At 35.7% G+C, this 21,084-nt stretch overlaps 1 protein-coding gene across 16 annotated transcripts in view; it reads right to left on the bottom strand.

The window, feature by feature from the left end:
- Nucleotides 1-21,084, bottom strand: part of PPP1R9A (protein phosphatase 1 regulatory subunit 9A) — a 387,118-nt gene that overhangs the window by 45,956 nt on the left and 320,078 nt on the right. For all 16 annotated transcript variants that reach the window (XM_063815444.1, XM_063815448.1, XM_063815449.1 and 13 more), the window contains one exon: nt 2,171-2,224. In XM_063815444.1, the coding sequence (XP_063671514.1) occupies nt 2,171-2,224 (54 nt within the window). The remainder of the gene's footprint in view (nt 1-2,170; nt 2,225-21,084) is intronic.

Below are 21,084 nucleotides of genomic sequence, written 5' to 3'. Positions count from 1 at the left end.
CATGTTTTGAGAGTTTTTAAAAAATATATAATTATATATAAAAAATTAACTAAAAAGGGAGTGGAGAGGGCCAGGGAGGAGAGAGGAGTTAGAAGCACAGTACAGCTTAATGGTTAAGAGGGGATCTCTGGAGTCATTCAGCATGGATTTGAATCCCAGTTCTGTCATTATTGGCCATTAAACCTTGGACATGTAATTGAAGTTCTCCAAGACTCAATTACATCATCCATACAACAGAATTGTGATATAACACATCAGTATGCTTGAAATAGCTCCTTGGGCATAAGAATCATCTGATAAACATTAACCACTTTCACTCTGCTTTTAACCCTTTTGGTGATCTTATTTCATTCTTTATTTCAAGGAACATGAACATGTTCTATAGCTCATTATTTTACATGTAGTGTAATGAATTTCTCAAGCTTTATAAACCTCAATTCCCATAAAAATATAAAAGATAGTGTAAGTAAAAGTATAAATTTTTGCTTGGTTAATTTAATTCCCTCCCACGGAACAGAAAGCCATAACCAGCTTTTTGTTTTTCTGCTTCTAGGGACTCTTAGGAATAGATAGTAAACTAGTCTAATACCCTCATTTCTACAGAAATCCAAGATTGATCATTTAGGTGAGGGCTCGAAAGTCATTCCCAATAACTCTCTGGCCTTCAAATTGGTACTTTATCTACTTTATATGCCTTCTTTAAAGTTCAAAAGCATGCAAAGTCATTATAAACTATCAATGTTCAAAATCATATAGCACTTAGCAAAAGTAAACATGTATTTATATACACACACATCTATGTTTTTGCAAATATTTTTAACTAAACACATTTGCAAAACAGTTTACAAAGTTAGAAAGCATCCAAAACAATGCCAAGATTAGGAATTCTATTATCAAAATGAATAATAAAGAATCATAATAAAGTGCTAATCTGTGGATATTACATGCCAATATAATGATGAAAAAATATAAAATGCTAATTTATAGTATTTTCTAAGTTAAATGTCTATAGTCTAATACATAAGCACCATTAAAACATTCACAATCACAGGGAAAAAGAGATCTTTTTAAAACAACAATTTAAAAAATCTTCAATTCTTTCTATGTCAAGAGACAATGACAATTTAAAACAGGAATAGGTTATTTACTGCATCTTTTATTAAGCAATGTTTTGTATCAAGTTGTTTATTTAGCAACCGCCACTAATTTAAAATTATTATTCACGGAGCTGGACTAACACCGTGAATGATGTATAGTCGTATTTTGACTAAAGAGCTGCAGAGTGAATTAGCTGAGAATAGCATTTAACCAAAATAGCCTTGCTAATTCATCTCCATTTAAAACACATGGAGAAACCAAAACAAGTGTTCAATGTGAACAACAAAAGAGATCATTAGTGGTAGTGGTGGTGGTGATTGGGGGTGGGGGAGGGTAATTATGTTTTAATTTTTAAAAGACCATCGAAACAATAAAGAATATTGCTTTAAAAGTAATTTAAAATATATTTTTAAATCTTTGAAATTGTATATTTGATAAAACTAAACAAAATTGCTAGAACTGTGTCTCATACGAGTGCCTTAAAGTTTGTCAATGAAAATATACAGACTAATAATACATACTCCCTTTTATCAAGACCTTTTCTCCCCCACAAATTTAAATTATGTGAACCAAACAACTAAAAATTTCCAGTAGTACCTGGCACTTAAATTATGCATGTATTAAGTTTATAAGATTTAATTATTAGAAATTAGAAATGGTTTATAAAACATTGATGTGCTATACTAAATCTGTTCCTACAAATGATTAAATCTATTTATAATAAGGTAAGTAAAGAGGAGATATAGTAGCTTTGCTTAAGGAATTAGTAATCAAAACATACTTTGCATACTTGAACCATTAAAAATATTACTTTTTAAGGAAATCTCAGAGGCCACATACGTGCAAATACATAAATATATATATCTAAAATATTGTGTTATTTGCACTGAGGTGGATGTGGGTGTTTGCTCTCACTGGCAGGTTTGTCTATGTACCTGACAGTGAAAATGAATCTATCACATTTGTATTCTTTCAAATATACAGGGACAAATCCTTTAGTCCTAGGATTGGATTTATTCATAGTATCTGAAGTTTAAAAAGTAGAATTCAAACACCATGTTTCGGTGCTTACCTTGGTCTTCAATTTTTGAATCTCTGCTTCTGTAACTGCATGTTTGATTTGCAACTGAAAATCGAAAAGAAAGAAAAAATCTGAACTAAGAAAGTGTATCTATATTTGTAAAGCCTCAGCAGCTACAAGAATGCCTTATTACATAGTAAAAGGCCTAGAAAAGTGCTGCAGTGCAGCAAGTTGTAAATTAAAGTGTCTACTGTGTGAAATGACACTGGGTGCAAACTAATTAAACACAGTTTATGGTCTATACTCCCTAACATCAGATTAGGTTGCCAATTTAATTGCTCAGGGACAGAAGAAAACACTTTTTATTGCCCTCTTTGCAGCTCTTCCTTTATGATTTGAGCGTCAAGGAACTGTTTCCTTGCTAAGTCTAGCTAACTGAATGGCATACACAGGCAAGTGAGCTGATAGTGTGATTTAATTCCAAACCTGGAAGTGTGAAGATTTATTCCAAATCTGCAAGAAAGGTGGCGCTATGGTCCTGTGAGTTGCAAGCACATTCTGATCAGCAGCTCCACTGCAAAGGGAGAGAGGAGGAGGACTGCAGTTGCACGGGGAAATCTCTGATACATATTTTTTTCTTTTAATTGCAGGAAAGGTACAGATCCAGATTTCTGTCCTCCAAAAGATCTGCTCCTTTTGAAGACTCAGACCCCCAACAGCTTCTGCTACAGCTTATTAGCATAAGAGTCACAGTTTACATTTGTTTTGCTTGTCCCTCCCCCCTGCTTTGTTTTCTTTGTAAGGGAAGAAGAAGGAACTGAACGAATCATTCATTTCCTTAGGGGATCAATAAATACTCCCAAATTTAAGAAAAACAACTTATGGGTTCACAATTTCTTGTCTGAAATCCTTGGGGCCAGATGTTTTTGGAAGTCAGCATTCTTCCAACTTCAGAAAAGTAGTTACGATGTATCTTCTACAAATTGCTTATTATCCACAGCAGGGTCTTTGGAGGCACTCTATAGTCAAAAACACATGAATTATTTTTGCCACCAAACATGAATATTCCCACTAAGCGAGGTACATAAGGACTGTAAATAGCATCCTGTTAGGTCAGGTTGTACCACTAAATTAGTTTGACACAAAATTACAAAAAAGACTGGGAGCGTTTTGGATTTAAGACTGTACATGAGGGACCATAAACTTTTACTATTACTGTAATCAAGTAAGGCTAAGAGGTTTTCTTATCAGAAGTGAGTGAGTCTGACAGAAGGACAGAAATGTGGAGTTTTCAGACTAGCAATGTGAACCTGTGGAGACCACAGCACCTCATAAACCTCAGCCCTCTCTTGGGTTTGCAACCTGTATTCCCTTGGGTTTTTACCAAGTTCATGGGGACACATGGGAAGGATGATAAAGGGAAGATGGAAGAACCAAGGACAGGTCTATTCGACCCCCTTGGATGCCTGTGGCTAACTGCCCAGAACCTGAGGGTTCCTAAGTTCCTTGTAAAGTGCTCCCTCCTGTTATGCAAAAGGCATGAGGTCTGCACTGCCACAGCTCTTGTTACTGCTCTTGGTGCTGAGAGTGATTTTGAAACTTTTCAGTTTGATTCTGCCGCACTCACACTGCTTACATTCTTCCTGACCTGGTCACTCTGGCCATCTTGCTGGTGTGGCTATTGCTCCTTGCACCCTCACTGGCTCCTAGGGGCTTCTATGCTTGAACAGTTTCTAGAGTAGGACCCTATGTGGAAATGTTATTTTTATAAGGCACAAAATCTGGCTCTTTTAGTTTCTTACCACAGCACAAGTGGTACAATTCTTACTTACCTGCCTTTAGCAGATGCTCAGAGTATTAGTGCACCTGGCAAGGAACCTAATCACAAGTTTTCTCAATGACTAGATTGGAAGAAGGTATAAAGACACAACAGTGCTGCTCAGAAATCCCTGCAATTCCTACCCCTTCACTGATGAGGTCTATACTCATCCTAAGTCCTAGTCTGGATGGATCTTTTGGAATCCTGACACACCAGGCTAGCCAGTCAGATAGGCTTGAATGCCCAGTGGACGCTCCAACTGTAGGCTCTTCTGAACTCATTTTAGACACGGGAAGACTAAAGATTGGAGAAGACAGCCAACCTGGTCTTTTCCTCACAGTGAATCACCATTAAAACCAGAACTAAAACCTGGATCTTCTCGTTCTGATCCATTGCCACTTTCCTTAGAAAATAAGGATGAATTCAATAGGCATTCGTTGAAGAGTTGCTATGTGCAGGATGCTGTAAAAATGACTTTTTCTCCCTCTAATAAATATTAGGGCTAATCTCCCCCACCAGTATAAACTAATAACGTAAAAAAGGGCAAAAGTACTTAGACATTAGACACATTATTTATATATAAATCTACAAAAACAAATAATGTATATGCACACAAACATACATGGCTATGTGCTAAGGCATCCAGAAAATCCATACACTTAGGTGATTTTAGAGGATTTGCAATCGCTATTGACAAGATCTACTTCTTGTTCTTTCAACCATGTGCCAAGCATGAAGAGTAGTTAACTTAGACTGCTTGAATTCATCTCTGGTCTACCATGTACTCTATGGAGCATTAGAAAATTACTTAACCTCTTTCATTTCACTTTCCTTGCCTGTAAAATTCAGTTCCTTATAAGTCATAACCTTCCTTATTGGATGATTAATTGATAAAACCCATATAAAGCACTTAGCGCAGTGGCTAGCATATAGTATGTCCTCAATAAACTCAGCCAGGACCAAGAAAGAATGATCTGAATAACTCAAATATGATTACCCCAGCTTCACCTCTCAGTTAAATGTGCTAACTGCTGTAAAATGTCACACCTGAAGTAAAATGAACACCTCTGATTCAATTTAAAGAGAAACAAGAAATCAAAAGGGCAGATTCCACAGTGAACACTGCACTATGGGCAAGTGACAGATTTTATTAACTCCTCGTAGGGTAACCAAATACGTGGCATGCAGCTTGTTGGCATTTTGGACTTTCTTTTCTCAGATCACTGTGTCTTCTATAAGTTGCTTCTCTGGGCCTCAGTTTCCCATATGAAAAATGCTAGATGTGAGGAATTCCAAGGGCCCTTTCACATACAACAGGTGTGACATTTATGAAACAAAGAACCTGAAGGTAGTTGTCAAGGTTGCAGAGCTTAGAAATTCTTGTCCTGAGCCAATATTTTCCTTCTTGTGAATAAATACACTAGATTAATCCACAAATTGTGGGACAAACCCAGGTAAAACTGTGAAACAGCCCATGTTGATCTATTCTACCCTTTCCATCTCACCAAAAATGGATAACAGGAGGGAACTGAACTAATTAGCAGTGAGGTGAGAACAACTGTGCAAAGTTTGGAGTGTTACTAAGTATAGCTAAATTCTTTACATATAGGAAAGCAGAATGAATTGTGTAAATTCACATTATTCAGAATGGACAAGATTTTCTTAGTACACATGAGGCCTAAAATTAAAAATATGCGATTATTTTAATTCTGTATGTACATTAAGAGAATTTCTACAAATCCATCACTTTTGACAAGAAAAGCATCAAAATACACTAACTGAACCCTTTTTGTTTTATATAGTATGGACCTGTGTCTAGTGAGCTTACCTTGGAAGGCTATTAGGTGCCAAAGCCAGGTTTTAGAAATCCCAGCCCATGGTTCTTTCCACTAATACTAAATTTCTTACATTTGTAGGCCCCTTTATTTTTAATCATCTCCCTTTATCATTGCAAATGACTGGGGGAGGCAGGGCAGGTGTTGTGAACCTCATGGTTCAGATGAGGAAAGAGGCTCAGGGAAGTCACACACCTTTTCAAGTTCCCACTAGAAACAGGTGATGGAGCGGAAACAAAACCAGATTTGACTCTTCCTACCTCTGTTCCTCCCTTAACCATGTATCTAACTGAACCAGTTGCTTTGGGATATATTTTTCATTTAATCTTCCCCCAAACCCCAAGCCATATGTCATCATCATAACCTCTCAGATGAGAAGTTATTACTCCAACTGGAAACCATGGATCACTTCTGGTAGTCTCTGAGCATTCTGACAGTGAATGCAAAATGGTGCTCAATCAGCTGCTGTTATCATTAATGAAGCTTAGAAAGCAGACCTCCACCTCCCTTAATAATCAATTGGCCTTTAGTGACTGAGACTACGTGCTAGGTACTATGCTAATCACTGAGGATACACGAACATGACATAGAATCTACTTTCAAGATACTTCAGGGAGATTAATAAAAACACCTTGTAAGAATTCTCCAGATCATCCTGTGAGAAAGGTCAGAGGCAACCTGCTGCTGGATGGCTTGTTTAGTCTTTTGTTCCTATAGCCAGATCAGATGTCATGTGTCTTTGGCCTGTTTGTCCAGATGTGGACCCTACTTTCCAAGCAAAGTGAGCAAGATGGACCCAAGTTATCTCCATTTCATGAGGAAAAGAAAATTGCTTTTCACTGGGGTGAAGGACCTTGACAAACGAAGCATAGTTGGTAAAAGGTTGAGTTTTCTTATTCTAGAGCAGTTCCCTTTCCACGTGTTTAAGAGATGTATGTCAAGAATCAATAACCTTTTCAAAGTACAGGTCCAAGAGTTTGCAAGAATGGTCAGGCAGGCTGACTGCAGGGACAGAAGGTTAACAGGGCTGGTTAATAGAAATAGAGCCTGAGATGCCTGTTGGAGTTTTTGGGCTTCAGAGAAGCTAGGTTTGGAGAAAAGAGTTGGGATTAGGAGGGCATAAATAAAAAGAAAAGGTTAAGGACTGCAGGTCAAAGTCTTTTAACTTACAAGACCATCATTTTCATCTCTTCTGTCATCTTTAATATGAAAGCCATAGATATGCACCTCAGGATTTCAGCACAAATAAACATACACATTCCTATGAGAACAGGAGCTTTCATTTAACATTCTGAAGGTGTACCTGCTGTGTATAATTTTTTTTTCAAAAAGATGAATACACAACATGCACTCATATTACCGGATCGATATAATCCAAATATAACTATGCTAGAAATAGAAACATCCTTTACACAGAAACTTAAATAGTGAGACTGAACTTTTCCCCTCTCTCTACTTATCCTGTGAGAGCATGGAAACATTTTTCTTTAAAAAGTGAAAAATATCTTTGCAGGAAATGTTTTAAGAGAGCTCTAGTTCTAGAAATACTACAATCAGATAAGGGCAACATTTTCTGCTGTTGCTTTACAAAAGCAAATCAATAACTAATATTTGCATATAACTTTATAAAGTGCTTTCTAGATTGGGATCTAAATTTTTAGTTATCTTTGTGAGTATTTGAGTGATGTATGTCTTACCTACAACAATGTGGCTTCACAAAAGAAATCAAAGCTGTTTTTAACTACATTTTGGTGTTAAGATGAAGTTTTGCCATATTTCTTTGTAATTTCTGCTGAAAAGTTTACATATGGTATCTATCCAGTATTAACGAAAGTGTTTTACTTAGGGAATCATGTATGCAAAATGAACTAAAACTGGCTGACTGAACAATATCACAATCTAATCTGAATGGTAACACTAATGGCAGCACATGTAGCATAGGGTGAGATTCTCTAACAAGGTCACTCCCTAAGTAGGTACTCATAAACTTGTTATTAATGATGCTGCTGCTGGATGTAGTTGATGGCCTGTAATTACAGCTCTTTTTTAAATAAGTAACTGTTTGCTATTAAGTAGGCAGCAATTTATAGCTTCCCTACATGGTAGTGGAAACTTCCATAAAGATAACTTAATGTTATTATACCATGCATTTTATAACTTTTCTAGATTCTTTTTCATAGAATTAAATAAAATAAACCAACTTTTAGACTCCATTTTTTCTTCAAGAGAAATGTCGAATTTTTTTAATTGTTGCAATTGCTGTGACTCCTGAGGAGGAATGGCAAGGGAGAAATTGGACAGTCACTTTAAATGGCACCTGGCTAACAGTTCCTGAGCCAGCCTCGCCGTACCTTCCATTAAACTGCCAGTGTAATCACATTAAAAACAAAAAAACTCATAATCAAAAATGAACACCACAACTAAAAACAACAGTTCATAGAATATAAAAGAGTCATGAAGTTGAATTAAGAAAAATCTATCCAAGATCCCCTCTGACATCAGGGAGACACTTTGTACCACCCTCACTGATGGCTTGAGATCCATTCTGTCCCAAGCAAAAAGTGGACAACCCCTACTGTCTTGCCCAGGAATGGGGCCTCAAACTGGGCTCTCTAACTTCCTCACTATTCCATATTTGCTCAGAAAGCGACTGTTAGGGGGAAATGCAGGAAGGTGGCTGATGCATGGCACACTGCATACTTTCAGCTGCAGACCTATATAGACATGGGTGGCTTCAGTAAGTGCCTTGCTAGCAGTGAAGACTGGAAATTACCTTTTTTATCTCTTTAACTTAGAGAACTGTGTGGCAATACTTGGGAGTATCTGACCTTAGTACAGAGAATTGCCCTAGATGTCAGACTGCTAGAAAATAGCAACTGGGCTGGAAACGAGGCACCTAAATATCCCTCCTGATCTAAGTCTAGAAATGAGATTCATAATCAAAAAGTGAATAATTACTGACTAACCAATTACTAAAAGATTTTTGTCTCATTTCAAGATAAGGAAAGAAAAAACAGGTCACCTTAGGTCTATTAACAAATACTGCAAATCAAGGTAAAGAAAATATCAACTTGAACACACAAATAAGTAAACTTGTGAAAATGATGTATCCCATAAGTAAAAAAATATTTTAAGATCACTTTTTGAAATTCTAGGCTGAAGAGAAAGTAAAGAAAAGCGAGAAAGAATGAAGAGTAAGAAGACTAAACATTTAATAAGAGAATTAAGTCATGTTAGAAGTGCTAAAAAGCATAAATGAATTTGAATTTAAAAGCATATTTAATTACAATTAAACTGTACACTTAAAATGGTAAAGACAGTAAACTATACATGTATATTTTACCCAATAAAAAATTAACAAAAAGCATAATTAATGCTATAAAAAATAAAATCACTGATATGACAAGACAAATTTAGGAAACAATCTCAGACACAGAAAAAAAGACAAAATGAAACCATAAAAAATGTAATAGATACTGATGACAGTATTTCTAGAAAAAAAACAGAAATAGGAAAAAAACTGAAGGAAACATTAATGAACTAAAATGAAAACAAAACAAAAACAGAGCAATGAAAGCAAATTAAAAAGACAAATAATCAATGAAAGAAGGCCTACTTCAATAAATTGTGCTAAAGATTTTTAAAGTACAAGGTGAAAACAATACAAGCATCCAAATGCAAGCTTTATGTTAGACTTTTCCTTTAAAACACTCTTAAAACAATAAAACTTGCCCTACCACTTTTTCAGGGAAAAAGTTCATAAATGAATTAGAATGTCATTCTCAGTATGGGAAGCTCATGGAAACTATATCCTCCACAAATACTTAACAAATTACTTGAAGATATACTCTGAGAATGAGAAAAAATTCAGAATATAAGAATGAAGAAATTATTCTTTAAAAGGAATAATAGTGGATACTGATTAACCTGAGAGTATAACTATCTGTTGTAAATATCATTAGAAAACTAACCAAAAACATAAGTTTTTAAAAAATGTAACAATTATATTTTAATAATCTTGCTTAGAACCCAAGATTGTATCAAAATCTTCCATATGAAACATTCAAATGATTATTTGAATTCAAATTATAGTTTGTTCTTAATTTTTAATTTTTAAATTAAATTTTAATTTCATTTTTAATATTTTAATTTTTATTTTGTCCTTAAATTTTTAAACACTTTTCAAAAACTTAAAGACAAGCCTTAGTGTGAAAGCCAATAAACATAAAAGAAACATATAGCATAAAATAAGGTGGGAACACCTATATCTTGCATAATTATAATTATAAACTTAAATTGGTTAAATTTTCTTGTAAAAAATACAGATTCCAATATTATATTTTTATTTGTTTATTTATTTTGAGACAAGGTCTCACTCTCTTGCAAAGATTGGGGTGCAATGGCACAATCACCACTCAACTGAAGCCTCTACCTCCCAGGCTAACGTGATCCTCCCACCTCAGCCCTCTGAATAGCTGGAACCACAGGTGATTATATTATTTTAAAGCTACTATAAAACAAAGTGCTACAATTATGTTTATGTTAAAAATAGGTACACACTTATACACTGGTGTTTATCCAGCAACTGCAAACAAAAGTAGCAGTAAGAATATTAACATCAAAGTATACTTAAAGGTTGATAAATCTTGAAGTCATATTTTATGTACTTTCAACATGCCATCAACATAGATAACCAAAGCTGTAAGACACAAAATACAACAATGAGGTATAATTTCAGTGTATATAATTCTCAATTTTCTAGATTAAGGAAAAATGAATATGGATCCAGAAGGTCTAAAACACATCGTGTCACTTTTACCAAAAACACCAGTATTAGTCTACAATAAAAGCAACACATTCAAAAAAAGAAAAACTTGAAAAGACACTATTATCTGGCCTCAATGTAATAAAACATTAAATAGATTAAAAAGTTACAAATTAAAAAGTTTCCCCAATTGTTCAAGTCAAAGAGAAAATGAAAGTAAAAATAAAAAATATAGACAATTTATGAAGTGATGAAAATGAGAAGAATGCACGTTGAAACGAGATGTGGCCAAAGGCATAATAAGAGACAGGTTCATAATTTTAACTGCTCTCATATTTAAACAATCAAGTATGACAATAAATTCAGCATTGGTTTCAAGAAGTTAGAATATGAGTAATCAAACATTCCTAAGAGAAATAGGATGATGGAATAAATAAAAATACAAAGTTAGGGAGGGAGAAAGTGCCAGTGCAGTACAACATAGCAAACTAACATGAGCTATTCCCTGTCTCTCTTGAATTCAACTTCGGAGATGCCAAAAAAGAAAAATAGACTTTGTATGGGCTTCAGGGTCTTATTCACCAATTAATAAAACAGCTGATGAGAAACTCATACAGAACACAAGTAGTTGCAGATGTCTTTGGAAAACTGAGGATCTGAAGCAGGAGAGTACAGTAACCAGGAATGGGGAACAGCAATTTAACCTTTAGTCTTCTCCACATAACCTGGGTAAGCCTGTATCTGGAGGTACATCAGGGATAGCCTATTTCAGGCCCTGAAGCTTAGACCTCCTAGACACTAACTTATTATCCTTTGGTGCCTTTGGTAGAAACCTTTGGTGTAATGTGGTAGGTAAGCTGCAGCACCAGAGATAATAGTGAATTAACACTAGGGCAGCACCAGAATCCCATTACAGTTGGATAGAAAGAAGTATAGGTGAGCTGGAACTAATTATTTTGTAAAAAGTACACTTACAAATATATGTAACTAAAACTCCTGAAATACAAAAAGTTGGCAACAAGAGGAGAGGTAGAGGATGGTATGCTATGGGTATTATTTTGTTAAATGATAAAGACATAGATATTGATCTGCTTTATATATTGCCAGGAAAAAATAACCTAAGTCAAAATAAGTCAAGGTAATAAAATACAAATGTATAACTTTTAAGCAGCAGATGAAAATTTGATGTACCTAATGGGAAGTAGGTAGAAAGACTTAAAAAAGAAACAAGGAAAAAGAATGGACATTGTAAAATATGAAATAAGGTGGTATACATAAGTTCTAATATTAAAGTTATTAAGGTTAATGTAAATACATTGAACTCACCAACTAACTGAAAAATACTCCCAGAGTATTATAAAAGTAAGATGTAGAAATAGGTTGCCTAAAGGAAACATATTTAAACAAAAGAATACAGAATGGTTGAAAATAATGAGATGGAAAAAATAGATGCTGTGAAACAAATATAAAGCAGAAGAAAGCCAGAGTTAATTTTTTATTATGAGACAAAATATAATTTGGGACAAAGTGCACCATAAAGCACAAGAGAGATATTATAAATAAAGAAGTTGTAATAATCCTCAACATATATGCAGTTAACAACAAAGATGTAAAATATCTAAAACTACCACTGGTAGGATTACAGGAAGAAATAAATGATGGTAACTGGTGATTTTAATATATGCTTTTTCAGATTTGGTAGATCAAATAGACAAAATATAAGCCATAGTACAGAAAAAATGTGTATATGTGTTTGTATTATTAATCTTATTTATATATAAAAAAATATGGCTGGGCATGGTGGCTCATGCCTGTAATCCTAGCACTTTGGCAGGCCAAGGTGGGCGGATCACCTGAGGTCAGGAGTTTGAGAACAGCCTGGCCAACATGGCGAAACCACGTCTCTACTAAAAATACAAAAATTAGCTGGGTGTGGTGGCGCATACTTGTAATTCCAGCTACTTGGGAGGCTGAAGTAGGAGAATCACTTGAACCCAGGAGGCAGAGGTTGCAGTGAACTGAGATGGCACCACTGCTCTCCAGCCTGGGAGACAGAGTGAGACTCCATCTCAAAAAAAAAAAAACAAAAAACCATACAAAATACATATATATATATACACATACACACACATAAACTTCACATCTAAATATGGAACAAGGGTGCTTTTTGCATAAATGAGGATTATTAAATAAAAACTATGTATCAAGCTATTAATATAAAATATCTTTAAAAATTCTACACAATAGCTATTATATGGAATGTTTTCTGATCAGAGTGCAATAAAGTTGCAACCCATAACACAATATAGCAAAATAAAGTTCTATATGTCTGGAAAATGAAAAAAACACTATATCATTCTTTTGTTAAAAAGAAAATTGCAAGAAAAAATACATATAAATAACAATGGCATTCTATATGTAAAAAATTGTGACATGTAGTTAAAGCAATATTCAGAAAAAAATCAGTACAGGTGTCAGAATGTAAGAGTTATTAAAAATAAATAAACTAAGTGCAATTGATCAACAAAGAAGAAAAAAGAAGAAAGAAAAAAGAAATATTGGTCTTTGTTTTTTTCTTTTTTTTAATCAAAGAAGAAACAATTAGGAACTAAAAAGCTAGAATGACAGATAAAATTCTACAAAAAAACCTAAAAAAGTAAAAATATTCAAATAAAGAGAAGAAAGAATATAAAAGGGATAACTACTTATAAATATAAAATACTTCAATACTTAAAAATTATTTTATAAAAATATAAGTTAATACGTATAATAGCCTAAAGGAAATATCTAAATTTCTTGAAAAATGCAAAATACCAAAATTGTCCCCCTGAAATTGAAAACTTGAACAGAGTAATAATTATTACGAAAGGTACTTAAAATATTCCTACACTAATGCACAGATGGTTTATATAAGGTTAGTGCAAAAGTAATTGTGGTTTTTGCCATTACCTTTAATATGCTGAATTAAAAGCTGAATAATAACAAACTTCCAGGAACGGAACCTTCTATCTTATCTACATCATTAAGTCTCTTTTATAAAAGTAATTTCTGAAAATAAAAAAATACGGAAAAACTTCCTAATTTATATTGAAGCAAATATAATCTTTGTGGCAGTTAAAATTTTTTTGTTGTTGTTATAATAGGTTTTTGGGGAACAGGTGGTGTTTGGTTACATTAAAAAATTCTTTAGTGGTGATTTCTGAGGTTTTGGTAAACCCATCACCTGAGCAGTGTACACTGTACCCAATGTGTAGTCTTTAACCTCTTGCCACCCCACCTTTTCACTTGAGTCCCCAAAGTCCAACGTATCACTCATGCCTTTGTGTACCCATAGCTTAGCTCCCACATTTAAGTGAGAACATACAATGTTTGGTTTTCCATTCCTGAGTTACTTCACTTAGAATAATAGTCTCCAATTCCATCCAGGTTGCTGTGAATGCCATTATTTCTTTCCTTTTTATGGCTGAGCAGTATTCCATGGTACATATAAACCACATTTTCTTTATCCACTTATTGATTGATGGGCATTTGGGCTGGTTCCATATTTTTGCAATGCAAATTGTACTGCTATAAAAATGTATGTGCAAGTATCTTTTCCATACAATGAGTTCTTTTCCACTGGATCAAATGATAGATCTACTTTTAGTTCTTTAAGGAATCTCCACACTGTTTTCCATAGTGGTTGTACTAGTTTACATTCCCACCAACAGTGTAAAAGTTGTTCCCTTTTCACCATATCCATGCCAACATCAGTTATTTTTTGATTTTTTGATTATGGCCATTCTTGCAGGAGTGAGGTGGTATCACGTTGTGATTTTGATTTACATTTCCCTGATAATTAGTGATGTTGAGCATTTTTCCATATGTTTGTTGGACATTTGTTTATCTTCTTTTGAGAACTGTCTATTCATTCATGTCCTTAGCCCACTTTTTGATGGGATTGTTTGTTTTGTCTTGCTGATTTGTTTGAGTTCTTTGTGGATTCTGGATATTCGTTCTTTGTCAGATGTATAGATGGCAAAGACTTTCTCCCAGTCTGTGGATTGTCTGTTTACCCTGCTGATTGTTTCTTTCACTGAACAGAAGCTTTTTAGTTTAATTACGTCCCATCTATTTACCTTTGTTTTTGTTGCATTTGCTTTTGGATTCTTGGTCATGAACTCTTTGCCTAAGCCAGTGTCTAGAAGAGTTTTTCTGATGTTATCGTCTAGAATTTTTATGGTTTCAGATCTTAGACTTAAGTCTTTGATCCATCTTGAGTTGATTTTTGTATAAGTTGAGAGATGAGCATCCAGTTTCAGTCTTCTACACCTGGCTTGCCAATTATCCCAGCACCATTTGTTAGTAATGTGTCCTTTCCCCACTTTATGTTTTTGTTTGCTTTGTCGAACATCAGTTGGCTGTAAATATTTGGGTTTATTTCTGGGTTCTCTATTCTGCTCCATTGGTCTATGTGCTTAATTTTATACCAGTACCATGCTATATCGGTGACTGATAGTATAGTTTGAAGTTGGGTAATGTGATGCCTCCAAATTTGTTCTTCTTGCTTAGCCAATGGCTATGTGGGCTCTTTTTTGGTTCCATATGAATTTTAGTCCTGAATGGTACTGTGAAGAATGATGGTGGTATTTTTATGGGAATTGCAAGGAATTTGTAGATTGCTTTTTGCAATATGGTCATTTTCACAATATTGATTCTACCCATCCATGAGCATGGAATGTGTTTCCATTTGTTTGTGTCGTCTATGATTTCTTTCAGTAGTGTTTTGTAGTTTTCCTTATAGAGGTCTTTTACCTTCTTGGTTAGGTATATTCCTAAGTATTTTATTTTTCTTTGCAGCTATTGTGAAAGGCGTTGAGTTCTTGATTTGATTCTCAGCTTGGTCGCTGTTGGTGTATAGCAGAGCTACTGATTTGTGTACATTAATTTTGTATCCTGAAACTGTGCTGAATTCATTTACCAGTTCTAGGAACTTTTTGGATGAGTCTTTAGAGTTTTTTAGGTATACAATCATACCAACAGCAAACAGTGACAGTTTGGCTTCCTCTTTACTGATTTGGATGCCCTTTCTTTCTTTCTTTTTCTTGTTTGCTCTGGCTAGGACTTCCAGTACTATGTTGAATGCAAGTACTGAAAGTGGGCATCCTTGTCTTGTTCCAGTTTTCACGGGGAATGCTTTCAACTTATCCCCGCTCAGTATAATGTTGGTTGTGGGTCTGTCATAGATGGCTTTTATTACCTTAAGGTATGTCTCTTCTATGCCTATTTTGCTGATGGTTTTCATCATAAAGGGATGCTGGATTCTGTCAAATGCTTTTTCTGCATCTATTGAGATGACCATGTGATTTTTAAATTTTAATTCTGTTTATGTGATGTATCACATGTATTGACTTGCATATGTTAAATCATTCCTGCATCCCTGGTATGAAATCCACTTGATCATGGTAGGTTATCTTTTTGATATACTGTTGGATTCAGTTCACTAGTATTTTGTTGAGAATTTCTGCACCCATGTTCATCAGGGATGTTGGTCTGTAGTTTTCTTTTTTTTGTTATGTCCTTTCCCGGTTTGGGTATTAGGGTGATACCAGTTTCAGAGAATGATTCAGGAAGGATTCCCTCTTTCTCTGTCTTTTGGAAAAGTGTCAATAGGATTAGTACCAATTCTTCTTTGAATGTCTGACAGAATTCAGCTGTGAATGTGTATGGTCCTGGACTATTTTTGTTGGCAATTTTTTACATTATTTTTTCTTTTTTTATTATACTTTAAGTTCTGGGATACATGTGCAGAACATGCAGTTTTGTTACATACGTATACATGTGCCATGGTAGGCTGCTGCACCCATCAACCCATCATCTACATTAGGTATTTCTAATGCTATGCCTCCCCTTGCCCCCCACCCCCTGACAGGCCCTGGTGTGTGACATTCCCCTCCCTGTGCCCATATCTTCTCATTATTCAACTCCCACTTATGAGTGAGAACATGTGGTGTTTGGTTTTCTGTTCCTGTGTTAGTTTGCTGAGAATGATGGTTTCCAGCTTCATCCATGTCCCTACAAAGGACATTAACTCATCCTTTTTTATGACTGCATAGTATTCCATGGTGTATATGTGCCACATTTTCTTTATCCAGTCTATCATTGATGGGCATTTGGGTTGGTTCCAAGTCTTTGCTATTGTGAATAGTGCTGCAATAAACATATGTGTGCATGTGTCTTTATAGTAGAATGATTTATAATCCTTTGGGTATACACCCAGTAATGGGATTGCTGGGTCAAATGGTATTTCTGGTTCTAGATCCTTGAGGAATCGCCACACTGTCTTCCACAATGGTCGAACTAATTTACACTCCCACCAACAGTGTAAAAGCATTCCTATTTCTCCGCATCCTCTCCAGCATCTGTTGTTTCCTGACTTTTTAATGATTGTCATTCTAACTGGTATGAGATGGTATCTCATTGTCGTTTTGATTCACATTTCTCTAATGACCAGTGATGATAAGCTTTTTTTCATATGTTTGTTGGCCACATAAATTTCTTGTTTTGAAAACTGTCTGTTCATATCCTTAGCCCACTTTTTGATGGGGTTGTTTTTTTCTTGTAAATTTGTTTAAGTTCCTTGTAGATTCTGGATATTAGCCCTTTGTCAGATGGATAGATTGCAAAAATTTTCTCCCATTCTGTACGTTGCCTGTTCACTCTGATAATAGTTTCTTTTGCTATGCAGAAGCTCTTTAGATTAGTTAGATCCCATTTGTCAACTTTGGCTTTTGTTGCTATTGCTTTTTGTGTTTTAGTCATGAAGTCTTTGCCTATGCTTGTGTCCTGAATGGTATTGCCTAGGTTTTCTTCTAGGGTTTTTATGGTTTTAGATGTTACGTTTAAGTCTTTAATCCATCTTGAAATAATTTTTGTATAAGGTGTAAGGAAGGGGTCCAGTTTCAGTTTTCTGCATATGGCTAGCCAGTTTTCCTAACACTATTTATTAAATAGGGAATCCTTTCCTCATTGTTGGCAATTTTTTTTAATTACCATTTTAATCTCTCTGTCTGCCATTGGTCTGTTCAGAGATTTTTATATCTTCCTGGTTTAATCTAGGGTGATTGTATATTTCCAGGAATTTAAACAACTCCTCTAGATTTTCTAGTTTATGCGTGTAAAGGTTTTCATAGTAGCCTTGAATGATCTTTTCTATTTCTGTGGTATCAGCTGTAATATCTCCCGTTTCATTTGTAACTGAGCTTATCTGGATCTTCTCTCTTCTTTTCTTGGTTAATCTCGCTAGAGATCTATCAATTTTATTTATCTTTTCAAAGAACCAGCTTTTTATTTCATTTATCTTTTGTATTTGTTTGTTTCAATTTGATTTAGTTTTGCTCTGATCTTCATTATTTCTTTTCTTCTGCTGGGTTTGGGTTTGTTCTTGTTTCTTCAGTTCTGTGAAGTGGGACCTTAGATTGTCAGTTTGAGCCCTTTCAGACTTTTTGATGTAGGTATTTAATGCTATAAACTTTCCTCTTAGCACCGCTTTTGCTGTATCCCAGAGGTTTTGACAGGTTGTGTCACTATTATCATATAGTTCGAATAACTTTTAAATTTCCATCTTGATTGTTGACCCGACAATCATTCAGGAGCAGGGTTATTTAATTACCATGTATTTGCATTGTTTTGAGGGTGGCTTTCAGAGTTGATTTCCAATTTTATTTCACTGTGGTCTTAGAGAACTTGAGATAATTTCAATTTTCTTAAATTTACTGAGACTTGTTTTGTGGCCTATCATAAGGTCTATCTTGGAGAAGTTCCATGTGCCGATGAATAGAATGTATATTCTGCAATTGTTGGGTAGAATGTTCCACAAATATCTGTGAAGTCCATTTGTTGTAGGGTATAGTTTAAGCCTATTGTTTCTTTGTTGACTTTTTGTCTTGATGACCTACCTGTCTAGTGCTGACAGTAGAGTATGAAAGTCCCCCACTATTATTGTGTTGCCATCTATCTCATTTCTTAGGTCTAACAGTAATAAATTTCGGAGCTCCAGTGTTAGCTGCAAATATAGTTAGAATTGTAATATTTTCTTGTTGGACTAGTCCTTTCATCATTATATAATTTCTCTGTCTTTTTTTAACTGCTGTTGCTTTAGTTTGTTTTGTCTAAGAATAGCTACTCCTACTTGCTTTTGGTGTCCATTTGCATACGGTATCTTTTTCCACCCCTTTACCTCAAGTTTATGTGAGTCCTTACGTGTTAGGTGAGTTTCCTGAAGACAGCAGAAACTTGGTTGGTGAATTCTTATCCATTCTGCCATTCTGTATCTTTTAGGTGGAGCATTTAGGCCATTTACATTCAATGTTAGTATTGACATGTGAGGTACTATTCTACTCATTGTGCTATTTATTGCTTGAATACCTTTTTTTTCCTATTGTGCTATTGTTATAAAGGTCCTGTGAGATTTATGCTTGAAGAAGGTTCTATTTTGGTGTATTTCGAGGATTTGTTTCTCTTTGTTTTGGGGAGGTTTTCCTCAATTATTCCCTCAAATATCCATTTTCCAAACTTTTAGATTTCTCTCCTTCCTCAGGAACACTAATTATTTTTAGTTTGGACATTTAACATAGTCCCAAACTTCTTGGAGGCTTTACTCATTTTTTAGAATTCTTTTTTATTTGTCTTTGGTGGACTGGGTTAATTTGAAAGCCTTGTCTTCAAGCTCTTTCTTCTGCTTGTTTGATTCTACTGCTGAGACCTTCCAGTGCATTTTGCATTTCTGTGTGTCCTTGATTTCCAGAAGTTGTGACTGTTTTTTTATTTATGCTATCTAATTCACTGAAAAACTTTTTTCATTTCCTGTATTATGTTTTTGATGTCTTTAAGTTGGACTTCACCTTCCTCTGGTGCCTCCTTGATTAGCTTAATAATTGACCTTCTAAAATATTTTTCTGGCAATTCAGAGATTTCATCTTGGTTTGGATCCATTGCTGGCTAACTGGTATGATCTTTTGGGGGTGTTAAAGAACCTTGTTTTGTCATATACCAGAATTGTTTTTCTGATTCCTTCTCATTTGGATAGACTACATCAGAGGGAAGATCTGGGATTCAAGGGCTACTGTTCAGATTCTTTTGTCCCACAGTGTGCTGCCTTGATTTGGTGTTCTCTCCCTTACCCTAGGAATGGGGTTTCCTGAGAGCTGAAATGTAGTGATCATTTTTGCTTTTCTGGATCTAGCACCCAGTGGAGCTACCAGGCTCTGCACTGGTACTTGGGAGTATCTGCAAAGAGTACTGTGATGTGATTCATCTTCAGGTCTTGTAGCCATGGATACCAGCACCTGCTTTGATGGAGGTAGCAAGGGAGTGAAGTGGACTCTGCAGGGTCCTTGGTTGTATTTTTATTTAGTGTGCTGGTCTTGTATTGGTTGGATTCCAGCCAGGAGTTGGCACTTTCAAGAGCACATGAGCTGGGGTCCTATAGGGAGGATGCAAATTTGCCCTAGGGACACCTGGTCAAGTATTCAGGTTTCTCAGGCAGTCAGCAGGGCCACAGAGCTCCCAAGAGATTATAACCTTTGTCTTCAGCTACCAGGGTGGGTAGAGTAAGACCACCAGGTTGGGGGAGGGACAGGAGTGTCTTAGCTCAGTCTCTCCTTTGGTGGGGCTTGCTGTGGCTGCTGTGGGGGAGGAGGTTGTGGTTCCCAGTCCAATGGAGTTATATTCCCAGGGGGATTATGGCTGCCTCTGATGAGTCATATACGCCACCAGGGAAGTGGGGGAAAGCCGGAAGTCATAGGCCTCACTCTGCTCCCACGCAGCCCAGAGTCCTAAAGGCCAGTCTCACTCCCACCGTGCCCTCCACAACAGCACCAAGTCTATTTCCAGGCAGCTTATGACCAGGGCTGAGAACTCACCCTAAATCACGAGCTTCCCTGTTGAGAAAGCAAGCAGACTCACACTTTTTTGGCATTTTAGGGAGCCTGCAGTGGTGACCCGGTTCCTTCAAAAGGTCTGTGGATTCTCTTGGCTTTCCTGGTATTTTCCTGTGGTAGTTCTTGGGGCAAAAGTTCACAATGTGAGTCTCCACATGCTGTTCTGTCCATCCAAGCAGAAGCTGCAGCAGTTCTCCCTCCTACCTGCCATCTTAATCCTCCCAGTTTTTGTTTATTTGAGATGGGGTCTTGTGTGGTTCTGTCACCCAGGCTGGAGTGCCGTGGCAACCTTCATGGCTCACTGTAACTTTGAACTCCTGAGCTCAAGCCATTTTCCCACCTCAGCCTCCCAAAGAACTAAGATTATAGATGTGAGCCACCATGACTGGCCATGTGGCAGCTTTTATTTAACCCACTCCAGTAATATGTCCTGTTACTTATAGCTCGATACTTAGGTAACTTATGTATGTATGTGACTTATATAATGAATAAAGGGCACGATAAAATTTTAGGGAGGATGAGAAAAAAGGCTTGAATTAAACAAATATATTCCATGAACTTGGATTAAAAGATTCGATGTGATTTATAAAATGCCAGTTCTCTAGAAATTTACTAGTTTAACATAA

This window comes from Pan troglodytes, chromosome 6, assembly GCF_028858775.2.
Source record: "Pan troglodytes isolate AG18354 chromosome 6, NHGRI_mPanTro3-v2.0_pri, whole genome shotgun sequence".
NCBI classification, from domain to species: domain Eukaryota; kingdom Metazoa; phylum Chordata; class Mammalia; order Primates; family Hominidae; genus Pan; species Pan troglodytes.
The sequence above is the reverse complement of the archived record's forward strand: the minus strand, read 5'-3'. Positions and strand labels throughout refer to the sequence as shown.